General features: G+C 39.9%; 1 protein-coding gene across 1 annotated transcript in view; it reads left to right on the forward strand.

The window, feature by feature from the left end:
* The window catches only part of stk10 (serine/threonine kinase 10), a 51413-nt gene extending 37021 nt beyond the window's left edge, over positions 1 to 14392 (forward strand). Inside the window, exons 9-20 of the mRNA XM_055017351.1 lie at positions 3148 to 3498; positions 3579 to 4007; positions 7345 to 7469; positions 9179 to 9302; positions 9480 to 9659; positions 9814 to 9906; positions 10036 to 10165; positions 10252 to 10376; positions 10466 to 10654; positions 10738 to 10863; positions 10990 to 11103; positions 12557 to 14392. Of these exons, the coding sequence (XP_054873326.1) occupies positions 3148 to 3498; positions 3579 to 4007; positions 7345 to 7469; positions 9179 to 9302; positions 9480 to 9659; positions 9814 to 9906; positions 10036 to 10165; positions 10252 to 10376; positions 10466 to 10654; positions 10738 to 10863; positions 10990 to 11103; positions 12557 to 12697 (2127 nt within the window). The 3' untranslated portion in view covers positions 12698 to 14392. The remainder of the gene's footprint in view (positions 1 to 3147; positions 3499 to 3578; positions 4008 to 7344; positions 7470 to 9178; positions 9303 to 9479; positions 9660 to 9813; positions 9907 to 10035; positions 10166 to 10251; positions 10377 to 10465; positions 10655 to 10737; positions 10864 to 10989; positions 11104 to 12556) is intronic.
* The last annotated feature ends 297 nt before the right edge of the window (positions 14393 to 14689 follow it).

Below are 14689 nucleotides of genomic sequence, written 5' to 3' on the forward strand. Positions count from 1 at the left end.
GACAGTGTAATTAAGTTGAAACTCGTGCACATAATCACAGAAAGGCATGCACCTACCTGCATGCGTACACATTCTCCCTAAAGCCCATAGATTCAGCCTTAACTCACTTTTAAAGTCCTTGCTAGGTGACCCTTTTGAACGTTGTTGTCGGTAAACATAGCCTTCCTGCCAATTGATTGATGGTCCATTCTGCAGAGGCCATTCAATAATCCACAGAGGACATAAGATTAGAAAGTAACATAGTATGAGAGTGCAGATTACCGCCTGCCCTGAGCACAAACAAAGGAACGGAAACCGGAATACTGGCATTCACCCACGCCCACACACGGTTAAATATAGGTGCTGCCTTCGGCCTCGCTCCTGTATAGAAACGACCGTTGCCTCACAAACTTTGATGGAGTAAATTATTTAAGGTCAGTTATTGTTCTGCGGCTGTACTCTGACCCTTAAATAAAAACAAATGGTTTCCAAACAGCTATCGAGTATCTGTGGAGCATCCTCGAAACAGTCGTATTGAGACAAATGTGCTGATTATGGATGTTTCTCTCCCCATGAAGTTGAACGTTTGCTTATCTCCTTCATTCATAATGCCAACAGTTGATGTGACAGTGTCTAAATGTATTATATAGTGGCAGTACAGTTTGACAGTTTATCCGTAAATCCTTCCATATTGGCAACTTCTAAGTAGGATCTGAATGATATGGGTTTTCCAGGGCCAATACTGATGCCGATAGTTGGTAATCAAGAAAGATTCATAACCAATATTTACAACCGATATGCATTACATGTTGAATTTTAACAGTAGTAGCAGAAAACCTGTCATTCATAAAAAGGCTTTTTTCAATAATAATAATAATTAGCAATTTTATAGCAATTTTCCTCCACTTCTCTTGCACTTATTTACTGTTCTTCTCTGTTTTGTTTATCTTAATCATTTTTATTGCCCACTAAGCTCCATATATAATAAAGCATTTGTAGTTATTATTTTCCGGACACTGTTCCGTGGTAATATGTTCCTGCCTTCTAACTTAATGGCTAGACGCTGGTGTAGCCTGAGCCACTGTGAAAGCAGCTAATTTCCTGCTATGTGGTTTGTGTTTCTTGTTCAGTTTTTGCAATCTCTGCTAGAGGGGCATTGCTGCGACCACAGAGTGACTACAGACCGAGAGGCAGCTGCATCAGACATTTATTTTTATTGATAATCGGTTAATAAAAACAACAATACTGATAGTCTGTAAATTGCAAAATATCTGTCCCGATAATTCATCTAACCCAAGTAATAAGTGGTCATTGCTGTGGCCATATTGTTCATGAAACACTGTGTAGGATTTGGGGTTACATTTGCAGAAACATTTTAAGGCAAAGAGGCAAAATAAGGATGGTTTCAAAAATAAGGCTACAAATAGTTTTCTAATTTGTTGATTCAATTTAATTCTATTTTAATTTTATACACAGTTCAGAAAACATAATATTTTGTGTAACCACCCTTTAAAACAGCACAAACTGTCCAAGGTTCAGTCTTTATGACTCTGTGTATGTGTTGTAGTCATTGTCATACTGCAGAAAATGATTCTGGCACCAATTAATGGTATTGTAATATGAATATCACTGTCTAGTCTGGCTTTATATTCGCTGTTTACTGAAAAGAAAACACCTGTCTTGCTGTAAGAATACATTTTCTGTGTGCTAAAGGAGTTTCCCTAAGTAAAACCTTATAGACAGTTAGGATTTTAGACACAGAATGCTAAATTTATCATGAACTAGATCACTTACTTCTATGCTACATTAGACAGAATATCATTTATATGGACATTTATTTACAAAGAAATCTTAAAATAATGTTAACATCCTTCTTTATAAACAATAATTTACTATGAAGAACCATAAATGGCCAGACACATCAGATTCCTCGTATCTGTGCTTTTATAACTACGATATCACTACGGTTGTTTTTTCATCTCTGTCAGCGAAGGCACTCTTGCTTGCACAAACAGAAACTCCCGCTTGCTCGCACACAGCAACATTCTGACACATGCGGTTCCAAGGCGCTGAAAAGCAGCCAGGCAGTTACCCAACTATTTATCTTTTCCTATATATCACACACAGCCAGGCAGAACTGCTTGCCGAGACGACGGGGAAGCCGAACTGGATCATAAACGTGTCTTATGGTGTTGTTTACCTCTAGTGGAAGTGGGATCTCAAGATGCAGAATTGCTCAGTTTGACAGATAGCTGTGCATGTAATCATCTTCAGTGGTTTTTATAACTAGAGACTATAGAATTCTAGTCTAGCGGCGCTTTCTGCAGTTACAGTTAAAGCTGTTAAAATTGCCTCTTTCTGTGAATTTCTATCATTGCTTTCTAAACTGTAGTTTCACTTCTAGCTGCTTCTGTTCAGGGTATATCATGAAGTCAGTCAATTTCTTTGATGGTTTATGATTGATAGTTATTTTTCTTAGTGGTTTTAGAGTGCCTTCAGTTTGCCTTTAGGATGCTTGTGATTTCTGTTGAGTGTTCTGGACTACACAATATGTCTTACTAGGACTTTTACCCCCAATTTTGCTTTTGCATCTACACAGGATGAAAATACTCAAAGATAGGTTGTGTTTTTAAATGCACTTGAAAATAAGTGTATGTTTTATCACCATGGAGTAAAATATGTGCTAAAATGCACATTTTGTGGTATTAAATTGCCACTATAAGTCTTAAATTTAACTCTGAACACTGCAGATATGCCTTAGTTAAAGAATAGTGGAGTGAATATATTTTAACATATGTATTGCTCCATATAAAACAAAAGCACTCATTAAGAATTGCACACCATTCTTGGTAATAATGCCATTTAAAACTCTGACTTACACAGACTTTTCACCTCTGTAATGATTAGTGTACTTACCTCATATTAGATATCCATCTCAGCCACAGTTAAAAGTAGCATGAAGCAGGAATGACTGCATTCCTGCTAAACCAAAGATTAAAGTTACTGCACTGAAGATGGGAGGCCTGAATGACTTTATCCATTAGCATTTGGACTGAAAGCAAAGGTTGAAAACATTAACATTTGGGAGGCCACCAGTGATTTAAAGCCAAAAAAACATCAAATGTGTTGTCAGACCGGTGCATAACAGCACCTCTCTGTTCCTCTTAGTCTCCAGGCAAGGAACCATGCCAGACTAGTCAGACCAGTTTGGAAGAAGACCATTCCCCGGACACCCCGAGCCCCACCACGCCGTCCCCCACCACAGCGATACCTTTTCCCAAGAAAGAGGCTGAGCCAGATACGCCCACGGAGGAGCAGCCGAACCCCAACATGGTGGTCCCTGTTCCTCTGCCGAGACAGAACATCCCACCGAAAGATCCAGAGGAGATGGGAGAGAAACTGGTCAATGAAGTCATTCTGGAGTCAGACAAATCTGAGAGTGAGGCCTCGACCAAGACTTCCAGTTCAGACTCGGGCATTGAGGATGGGAAGAGTACCCCTACACTGGAGGAGGAGAAGGTACTTTTAGACTTCAGATAATCCTGTATCTGCTGGTGTATACCCCTAAAGTGCTAAACAATGTTAAAATGAATTTTTAGGTTGCTGTGGAGACCCCAGAGACAGAGCAGCCACCATCTCTCCACCAGCCTGAGGCCTCGGAGGATCAAGTCGACATCATCATAGACTCTGCAGAACCAGAGGTGCCCAAGATCCAAGTGACTGAGGAAGAGAGCAACACTAAAGCTAACGGAGAGTTACCGGCTGCAAGCCCGAGTCCTGCTGTCACTGCAGCACCCAGTCCCACGCCCTCTTCTGCTCCAACCCCAGTACCTGCATCCCGTTCTGGGGCAAACGGCACCCTAAGCAAAGGTGCTCCAGAGCGGACGTCAATAGGAGGAAACTCTGAGTCTGTCTCACCGTACATGAATGGAGGGATTATCAACAAACGGTACTCTTACTCTGGCAGCATGGCATCTGAGAGCATGGACATGTCGATCCACAAGGAGAACATCTCCATGTCTTCAAGGGTAAGCAAAACTTTCTATATCTAATGTAATGTTTGGTTCACTTTTCTTTCTTAAATGTTGGGCATAATAATCCAAATGGCAATAAATGTTGCTTTCTTGATTCAGGAAAGATGAATGAACTCAGATGTCCCTCATTCACTGAAGTGTTGAAGTAGAACACACCTTTCTGGTCAAATAGTTGAGGATTTAAGTGTTGCAGGCGAACAGAAGCAGGGCTCTGCCTCAGTAGGAAAGCCCCTCCTTGGAAAAACTATTTCTCTGCACACTTGGAGGAACTGAAACTGCATTGTGTTGTGTTTTGGGGTTTGGGTGTAAACCATCTGAATGGATGGCCTGTCTCTCGTTAGGCTTGCAGCACACAGGGGAGCAAACAGAAAGAATGATACAAATTAGCATCCCTAAACACTGAGTTTTTCAAATATGGATTTATTTAGTGAGTCTTGGACAAGATTTTGCCTGATAACTGAGAATTTTCTGAACCCACAGAGGGCAATTTGTCTCATCTTAACAATCCTCAAACTTGACATCTCTTCTGTGATGAGGGAGGGAAGTTGGGAAGCTAGACATTAGCATGTAACACTTTCCATTCATCGGGACCAGCGGTGGCCTTTGTGTGGGCACAGCTCAGCATTCACTATTGTGGATGGAAGTTTCTATGCAGCTCATTGTCGCTCAGTTGCTTCTGGAGGCTTATGGACTGACCATGATTGAAATCCTATTGAGTGTGCAGGGGGAGTCATGTCTGTTTGTGACATGTGAAGTCTTTCCAGAACAGATTAGCAGCCTGCAGCGAGAGAATGCACCATCTCTGTTGTTTTGGACAGGAGGCGTGTGTGTTTTCTGCACAACAGTGAATGACTGAGAGCGTCAGCTTGTGCTCATGAATTCGTCCGTGTGTGCAGAAGAACTGTGCAATTTTTGTGAATGAGGAGTGATGGGAAGTCAGCAGAGTCAAACACAACGCAGCTGAATTACAGAATTGATAATAGAGCCGGTGTGGACTTTATAACGCGTCAAAACACACACGCACACTTAGATTTATTGCCTTTGTAAGTGTTTCACTTCATTAGAAAGGGAATCAACAGCACAGAACGGTGTAAAAGGAGCATCCAGTAGCTGTCATTCATGACAGGAGCCTCACAAGGACTCATATGGAGTGTGTTTGCTCAGCTGTGTTGGCTTCACGAGGAAGCTTTGTCACAGTGGACAGCAGTTCACAGCACAAACCACAATAATTCCCTCACTGCAGGGAGAAGAGCTACCTTGGTTATCCTTTCCTGTCTCTTTACTCTCAGTCTACTTCTCTCCGCGTATCTAAACTATTTATAAACCAGGAAATTATGACAACTAGGGTTTGAATGGCAGTGTTTGCCGAGTAAACTCATATCAGTCATGTCATATCAGTTTGGTAAATATTGTCAGTGAAGGCTGATTTAGATAGCGAACACTGGAAATGGAACCATTTGATGCCACGTGCTCAGTTAGCAATTAACAGTTTTGCCTGTTCAGTTAAAAGAAGACGACCACGCTTTGATTCATACTAAACACTTACTGAAAATATAAGATGGTATCAGCAGGCATTGTTTGAGTGACCTGTGCTGTCTTCCTCATACTTCCTGAATTAGAGAAATTGTTCCACTTCAGTCTGGTTTCCAAGAAATTAAGGTCATTCACCTCTTTTCTGTAGCTCCATGATCAGAAATAACCTTGAATCAATTGCAAGAACTGGCAAAAATCTTTTAGATGAGAGGTTTTACTATGTGGAAAACCCCAAACTTGGATAGAAAAAGGCTCAGTGTTGTTGTGAAGAGTTAAAGGTTGAGAAGGCAGGTCACATTGTGTCATATTTCGTGGATGAGGCCATGTTGTTGTCGTTAGAGTAGCTTCCTGCATGACGCTCCTCATAACGCTGACAGATGGAGAATCTCGCTTCTCGTTACAGTAAAACCTGACTGACGGGAAAATTAACATATTTGTCAACTTGCATAAACACACAACCACCTTCATTTCACCAGATAAAAACACTGCATTGGGAATCAGAAAGTTACACATATTTAAAGGTGAAGGTTTTCCAGCAGGAGCAGCTTGAAGCTAAATGAACTCTGTGTTTGAAGGTTAAAAATGAAAAAAAACATGGATGTCTCGAGTTAGAAAGCAGTAGGGCTGGGCGATATGGCCTAAAAAAAATCTCTGATTTTTCACAAAAAATCCCGATTCATCATTTATTCGATTTTTTTTTTTTCCTTTTTAACCCCCTACCTAATCTCTGCACGCTGGATTCCAGTCTAATTAATGCAAATGAGCTGCAGCCCTCTCCAGGTAAACACACCAGATCGCAGCTGGAAATGCGCCGCATGTGGCATGCTGGTCTGGTTGCGTTTCCCGGTGCGATCCGGTGTGTTTACCTGGAGAGGGCAGCAGCTAATTTGCATAAAGTAGACTGAATTCTCTTTATGCAAATTCAGTGAGGCGTGCGGAGATTCCACGCATCATGAAACTGTCCTCAAATTTCTAAACTAGGCGTCGGTGACCTAAAACGTGGACAGATTCAGCCGCAGCACAGATTATTTATCGCCTCAGATGCTTTCAGAAATACTTTTCTCTGACGTGTTTTTTGAAATAAAAGGGAGCCGCTGTGTTTATCCTACACATCTGCCGGACTTTCCAGCTGAAAGCTCAGTCACGTGACCACGTAGCGGCCTGCTGTTGCTCAGCGCTGTCACGTGACCACGTGGCGGCCTGCTGTTGGTCAGCGTTGTCATGTGACCATGTTGTGGTCCGGTAGTGACCATGTTGTGGTCCGCTAGTGACCGCCGTCCGTGAGATTTTCAGATGTGGTGCGTTGCCGTGCGGGAAAATAGCATCTAGTGGACACGTACCTTTAGATCTGCGCCGCTCGCCGCCATGTTGTTTGTGTATCAAGCGCGGGGGGGAGGGGGGCGAGCACTCTGAACTACGGCAGCCCAGCAGGCAGGCGTTGGTGGCGGATGTTGATGAGAAAATCGATTTTCATTAAAACAAATCGACATTAAGTACAAAGTCGAATTAATCGATAAAGTCGATTTCTCGCCCAGCCCTAGAAAGCAGTGAGATGACCAGACCTCTGCAGGCCAACTGCTACTGGCAGAACGCACCTGAATTACCCACCAAGCTGCCAGTGGTCCCATTGCATTGTGGGCAATATGAATGAAAGATATTGAAGAAGAATTTGACCCTTTTTTGTTGGCGATTTGTGGAAATCCTGAACCCGCTGCCCCACAAGCCAGGATTTTCATGTAGTTCAGGTTTAAATAACCATCCTTTTTGTGACTTTTGATCTTCTCTGTCTGCCCATCAGGCCTTTTCAAGTAAGACTCTGAAGCGAACCAGGAAGTTTGTTGTTGACGGCGTGGAGGTGAGCGTGACCACCTCCAAGATCATCAAGGATGACGAGAAGAAAGATGAGGAGATGAGATTCCTGAGGTATGTGGACGACTCTGTACACAACACACATCCAGTAAACAAAGCTAAATATATATATAATCAGTACTGACCATCTAGATGAACAGATTTGTATTATTTCAGTCTCCATTTCTTGGTTAGTTTTCCTTCAAATCTGTTCTTCAATTTTGCTAAATGTTTGCCATGAACTTGGCTCTACTGTGATAAGAGACTTTGTTGGCTGTTGCTTTATATAAGATACCCCGCTCCTTGGGGCCTTAGCCATGTGGGATTAAAGTGTACAAATTGCCAAACCGTTGCAGGAAAAACATTAAATTGGTCTGTGTATTGAGAGAAACATAAAATGCCTCTGAAGTTGTGCAATAGTCAGGATGACGACAGTCTGATCTCTATTTCATGCGTGGAACCCAAATGTTCCAAATGAAGGATTCGTGCAGTTTTATTCTTATTTTTCACAGAAGACTGAAGTGTTTAAATGAGCAGTTAAAGTAGTCTTAAACACACTGGACTGTTTGAAACCCCAGGGAGTTCTTGTGCATTACTCCTGCCATGTAGTGGTCAGAGTATGAAACTGCATCTATGATATGACTGCAGTAACAGAAACACTTTGGTTTTACAAATGATTCCAGTAGGGAAAAAAATCTTTCTAGAAATAATAAAAGCTCAGCTTAACTAATACGTATACAGCCCATCAACTGCATCCAATCAAAGTGCATTGTCTGCAGTGAGACTGCCAATCAAATCATTTCACTTTCAACTCTTCACTGTTGTTTTTTCTAGCAATGTCTTGAGCTTATCTAACTTAACTCACTGTAATGTAGCCTCAACAAGGAATAATTCCCTGCTAATGTCAACAAGAACATGTCATTTCAGACCAATTAGATGCTGCTGTGATCTTTGCTTTTCAAAATAATTATCTACAAGACAGCATTTCCATCCCTGCACTGCTTAGTAGCTGGGTCAATATATAATTGAAGGACTTTTGAAATCCATGGGATATATCTTGCATGCATTCTTATTAAAAGTAAAAAAAAAAAAAAATGTTTTTATGTTCATTATGATCATGTCTTTGCAAATTACATGGAAACAATCACTTATTAATGAAAAAAATGACTGGATGTCACTAAAATGTCAACTAAATAACCATCACAGTTTAATAACAACCACCTTCTAATTAGCTAAACAAAAATAAAATGAGCTTAATCAAACATTGTTTTGATTGTGTTCTTTTTAATAGTTTGAGATAATCATGACAGCTATTTCTTTTTTGGCAATATATAATATTTTATATGGAAAATAACAAATTGTATCTGTATCCAAGAAATCACTTTCAACTAAGTTCCCCATTACAAAAACACCTCTCCAGGAAGTGTGTTGATTCCAGATCACATGACCTGCTCCACATGATGTAATTTCTTCCTGAAGAAAAGACTGACAAGACTCCAAGGCTTTCTGAGTTATTTAATATAAAGTAGTGTGTGAGTCAAGTGTGGATTTATCTATCAACAGGTTTGCCACAATATCTTTAGAAATAACTTTCAATTTCAATTTTACTCAGTTGTATATATAATATTTAGAAGAATCTTTCTGTAAAAATGCCATGTGGTGTTTGGTTATAGGCGGCCATGTTGATTTTAGGCCTGAAAACTGCAAAAATGTCAACTATGATACAGAAAGTCCATTTAATTATATATTCACCAAGCTGTGTGTAATGTTCTGTGTGTGTTTAGACGCCAGGAGCTGCGTGAGCTTCGTTTACTGCAGAAGGAAGAGCACCGCGTTCAGGCTCTTCTCAACAGCAAACTGGAAATCCAGAGAGAACAAATGCAAAGACGTTTCGACCAGGAGATGCATGTAAGTCACAGCCACACACAATAAGATGACACTTTAAAACACAACTTAAATATGCAATGCAATCCAACAGCTATGAGACTTTGTCGGAAAGTTGTTCCTTTACCTGGATCAGGGTGGAAGCAAATTTTATTTTCACCTAAAATAATTGTGTGCTTGTTTCCTATTCGTGTGCCCCAGTCCAAGAAGAAACACTACGACATGGAGTTAGAGAATCTGGAGAAGCACCAGAAGCAAACTATCGAGAAAATGGAGACGGACCACAATTTTAAACTTAAAGACGAGACCAAACACATCAAAGCAGTGCAGGAACGAGACTACCGCAAGTTCCAGGATCAGTTAAAACACAAGAAAAAGGAGGTACAGTTGAAATAATGTATGTTTGTGAAATAACTCACCAGGTTAATCTTCTTGCTTTAGTGCAAGTCCGGTTAAATCAAAATGGAATGTGGAAAAAAGGAGCAACACGTTCTGATGCATTTGAGCTTTAAGTCCTAAAATGTGTCTTCTTCAGGTAAAACAGTCTGTTGATAAGCTGCCCAGAAGTCAGCGTAAAGAATCCTTGAAACAGAAGATGAATTCCTTCCAAGAAGAAAAGATAAGAGACGTACGTCAACAGTCATTGTGTCCTGATATTTTTATGCGTAGTTAACCCAAAACAGTCAAATATATTCCATTTTTCTTATTGTTAAGCCACCTTAAACCTTACTGATTTTCGTTTTCCTCTTGTGTTTAGGAGGAAAAATTCTTGTCAGATCAGAAGAACTATCTGGACACCACACTGAAGAGGATCATCTCCAACAACAAGAGAGAGATCGCACAGATGGAGAGGGAATGCCTCGACAGAAAGCACCACCTAATCAGAGGTAGAATATCTGTTCATAATGCTCTTGAAGTCTTGTTCTTAAGTTAAATCAGTACAATAACAACAACATTGCATTTCTTTGATTAGAGCGTGAGGCTACGATATGGGACATGGAGGAGAAGAACCTTCACGAGAGACACCAGTTATTGAAGCAGCAGCTGAAAGACCAGTATTTCCTTCAGAGGCATCAACTTCTAAAGAAACATGAGAAGGTAAATTGACAAAATCAAGTGCTGAGTCATAAGAATGTACTCTGACTCAATTTCATGCTCTTCAGTGCCTATTTCTTGTGTCACTGCAGGAGCAGGAACAGATGCAGTGCTACAACCAGCGCATGATTGAAATCCTGAAAGCTCGGCAGCAGCAGGAGAAGAGCCGTTTGCCGAAGATTCAGCGCGGTGAGGCGAAGACTCGCATGGCCATGTTCAAGAAGAGCCTCCGCATCAACTCAACAGGAAGTGCCTCGGAGGACAGAGAGAAGATCAAACAGGTAGAGAGGAGGACGGTTTCCTCACTTCATATTAAAGCATGAGGTTAATTATTCACTAATTCACTCCCTTTGTGGCGCTTTAGTTTTCTCAGCAGGAGGAGAAGCGGCAGAGGGCAGAGCGGCTGCATCAGCAACAGAAGCATGAGAACCAGATGAGGGAGATGGTTGGTCAGTGTGAAAGCAACGTCAGAGAGCTGCTGCAGCTGCAGGTGAGCACCGTCCCGTCCTTTGCACATTACTTTTCTATTCTACACTCTGGATTTTTTTGGTTTGCATGGACGTTTTGGACGACAACCGGCCAACAGTTGCTAACATGAGCTCATTTTGTGCTCCAGAATGAAAAATGCCACCTGCTGGTTGAGAATGAGACTCAGAGGCTCAAGCAGTTGGATGAACAACACAACCAGCTGCTGAAGGAGTGGAGGGATCTGCTGAAGCCCAGAAAAAAGGTACGTGTTTCCTGTCAGTTTGTTATACTAATTCTATTTTAAAGTCAACTTTAACACACAAAACTACACTCGTTACACATATGTTTTATGTAATACTGACGCTTAAGCTCAAGTGCTTAAGCGGACTTTCTGAATTAAAAGTGCCATGTTTATCAGTGTGGATTACTGCATTTGGTTAAGTAAAAGCATATCCATTGGGTGACAGAAGACCTGATGAAAACATTTTGAATATGGACAGGAATTTATATATTGTAACTTACCTTGGACATGTCTTAATCATAGACTAGGTGGATGTAGCTTCTGGGTTTAAAATGAGAACCCAATGCAGAAGTGCTTTAAACCTGCATTATTTTAAACGCCCACCAGGGGGCAGTGTCTTTGGTTGGGAAAAAAAGTCTAATTTATTAAAAATCCATCAGCAGTTCATTGAAAAACAAAACAAAAAAGCTCGTTAGGTTAAAAAAAATAGCTCCCTAGTTTTTAGGAATGTGCATCCTTGTCCCTGCTAAATGCACACATTACAGTGTGTTGACAGCAAGATCCCATGGTGATTAGCTTAGCTTAGCATAAAGTGTAGAGATAAAGGAAACAATATGACGACAAACACCTCTAAAACTCATTAATTAGCACATTGCATCTTCTTTGTGTAATGTAGACACAAAAGAAGCGTGCTAATCACTTCTTGTTCTAGCTAGCTGGAGCATACAGTCATTGAAAAAATGATTAGACCACCCTTGTTTTCTTCAATTTCTTGTTCATTTTAATGCCTGGTACAACAAAAGCTACATTTGTTTGGACAAATATAATGATAACAACAAAAATAGCTTCTAAGAGTTTAATTGAAGAGCTGATATCTAGACATGTTCCATGCTTTTCTTGATTAAAAACCCAAATCACTTCAGTTCTTCCATCAATAGCTATGGCATTGTACTTCCAAAAACAGCTTTCAGGCATTCCATGTTTTCTTTTCTGCCTGTTTTAGTCACATGATCCACACAGGAGTTAGTACTGATTCATAACCATTGTTTCTGATGACTGCATCCATGCGTCTTGGCTGCTCTCCACCAGCTTCTGACATTGTTCTGCTGTCACAGCAGCCCATTCCTGTTGCACTCATTCTAACTAATTTGCTTTGTTTGTGGGCTTGTGGTTCTTCATTTTGCATTTGATGATTTTTCACAGGTTTTCAACCGGATTTAGATCTGGTGATTGAGCAGATTGACTTTTATGTTTCGCACTTAAAAAAAAAAAAAGCTTATGACTTTATTACCCAAACTAAAGAGAGTTTTCCCTATTTTGGTACAGGAATATTAATGTTGCATGACAATAATATCGTGCAAAATTGGACACATCAAGACTTTCGGTCCTCATTATTGGTCTATTGCCTTTGCACATTAATAACATTTCCATCTTGATGAGGTAATCTGATACATATGTTGGTTTCCATCCTTAGGCCCTTGAAGATGAGCTGAACACGAAGAAAAGAGAACAGGAGGCTTTTTTCAGGATGAGTGAGAGTTCTGATTGCCCAAATCCCAGTTCTCCCCATAAGCTCTCCAAGTTTATGCCTTACCAAGACTCTTCCAACACATAAAACTAGATGCTGTGACCCTGCACAATATTTCCTGCCCACTGATAGAAGCAACACAGACACCCTGCAGGTGTTACCCGCTGCCTCAGTTTTAATTTGCTTTACCAGTAATGGCAGCATGCCTATCCCTCCATTAGGTTTCTTCATAATTTTAGTCAATATTTATGTCTTAACTCATGTTTTAACTCCTGCTCTGAGGTTTTTCTTTGAAAATGTTTTGTACTATGTGATCAGCTTCACATAACTTACCTAATATCTGTTTTCGTACAATGTCTTAGTTTTCTTTTTCTGTTGAAATCTGGCTACAGCTCAACACTGAAACATGAGAATAGTATGATATAGTGGCTAGTCGATTTAGGTGAGCTGAAGACACCAAATTAAATAATCTGTTTTAATGAGTAAATATCAAGTAAAACACCTTTTATGTTTGGAATCAGTCCAAAGCACTCAGCCAGGGAATTTCTTTTTGCATAACAAGAAAAAATGCTTTGAAAACTAGTGAGGCAGTAATTCAGCACCTTTTGTTTACCGCAGATTATCAGTAATATGATCAAAAACACACTCAAATCGCTTATTTCCCCCATATCTCAATACCTTGGTTAGTTACTTGCTTTGTCCATTAGGTTTAGTGCATGTCACATAGCTGCCAAAGTCTGCCTTTATTTATTTTTCCTGGAAAAGAACATCATCCGGATCTATCACTGTAAATGTTAATTTAAATCTCTTAATAACTAACACCCATTGTATGAAGGATGTGCTCATAATTTTGTATTTTTTTATGGGGGATGAGGCTGAATCCAAAGTTGTTAGAATTGAATGATTTCTTTTAAATGACTATTTAGGAGTTAGATTTTAACAAACAAGGAAAGACTAATTGTTTTTCACGTTATTGCTGTTTTCTGTTGTATTTTTTTTTTTACACTGTAAAATCAGTCACACTGGATGGGATCTGACAAAGCCAAAGCAAAGATACTGTTCTGTTTGTCTGAAGGATGTTATATGGGGGATTTAAATCTGGATTTAAAAAAATATGTAGTAAGTGTATAATTGTGCAGTGAATGAACTGCCTGCTAACCAATGTGCAATATTAGATGTATGTCTTTCTTAAACTTTGCCTTCCTTTGCACTGAGAGGGAGAATAATGTGAAGAGTTTAGCTCCAAATATAGATCTTTTTGAGATTTGGTTAAAAAATGTTCCATCTTTTATCATTTTAATTACTTAAGAAGCAATAAATTTGTGTTTTAATTTATCAAGCAATGATCTGCTTTTGGAACACAAGTCTTCATATCATTTTTAAGGGGATGCAACAGTTCAGTGTGCTGTAAGATGCCTCGAGATGTTTAATCTTCAACTGAAGCCTAACGTTTGCAGCTGAGGATCCCGTTGCCTTGTTGAGCGAGATCGTGTTTTTATAGAGTAGCTCGGCCTGCAGGTTTACACTGAATTAGGTCAGCAGTCAGGTACAACTTAGTCTCTCTGTCTCGCTCCCTCTCTCACACTCTTGTCTCTGAAGTATTTAAATTTATTTTAAGAAATGTTTTCTTCTCTGTCACATTTAATGGCTCCATCTATGTCTTCCTCTCTGCCTCAGTTTACATAACATTATTTGTGTGGAGGGCTCGTGAGTATGAATGTAACTGTATCAGAAGGAACCACTGTTGTAAATAACTCCTAATAAATGCAGATTTTCTAATTACTGGATTGTCATGAAGACTTTTTGGAGATTTGGAGAAAAAAAATCAGAGGTGATATACTAAAAAACAAACAGGTGCCTCAGAAATGCTCAAATCCTCTAATTCTGAAAGTATGGGACCAGAGAGAAAAGCACGACTGTGAGGAAAAAGCAAGAAAAGGATCAACTGCATTATGGTAAGTTATATCCAGTACTCTAATGTAGCATGTTGCCATTATATTAGAAATGTTCTATTGTTCTAACTAGTGATGTGTTTGTCTTTATTGTTGAAGTGGTTACTGGTTCCCTGGACCAAATGTG

The sequence above is a fragment of the Amphiprion ocellaris genome, chromosome 14 (genome assembly GCF_022539595.1).
Source record: "Amphiprion ocellaris isolate individual 3 ecotype Okinawa chromosome 14, ASM2253959v1, whole genome shotgun sequence".
Classification (NCBI taxonomy): Eukaryota; Metazoa; Chordata; class Actinopteri; family Pomacentridae; genus Amphiprion; species Amphiprion ocellaris.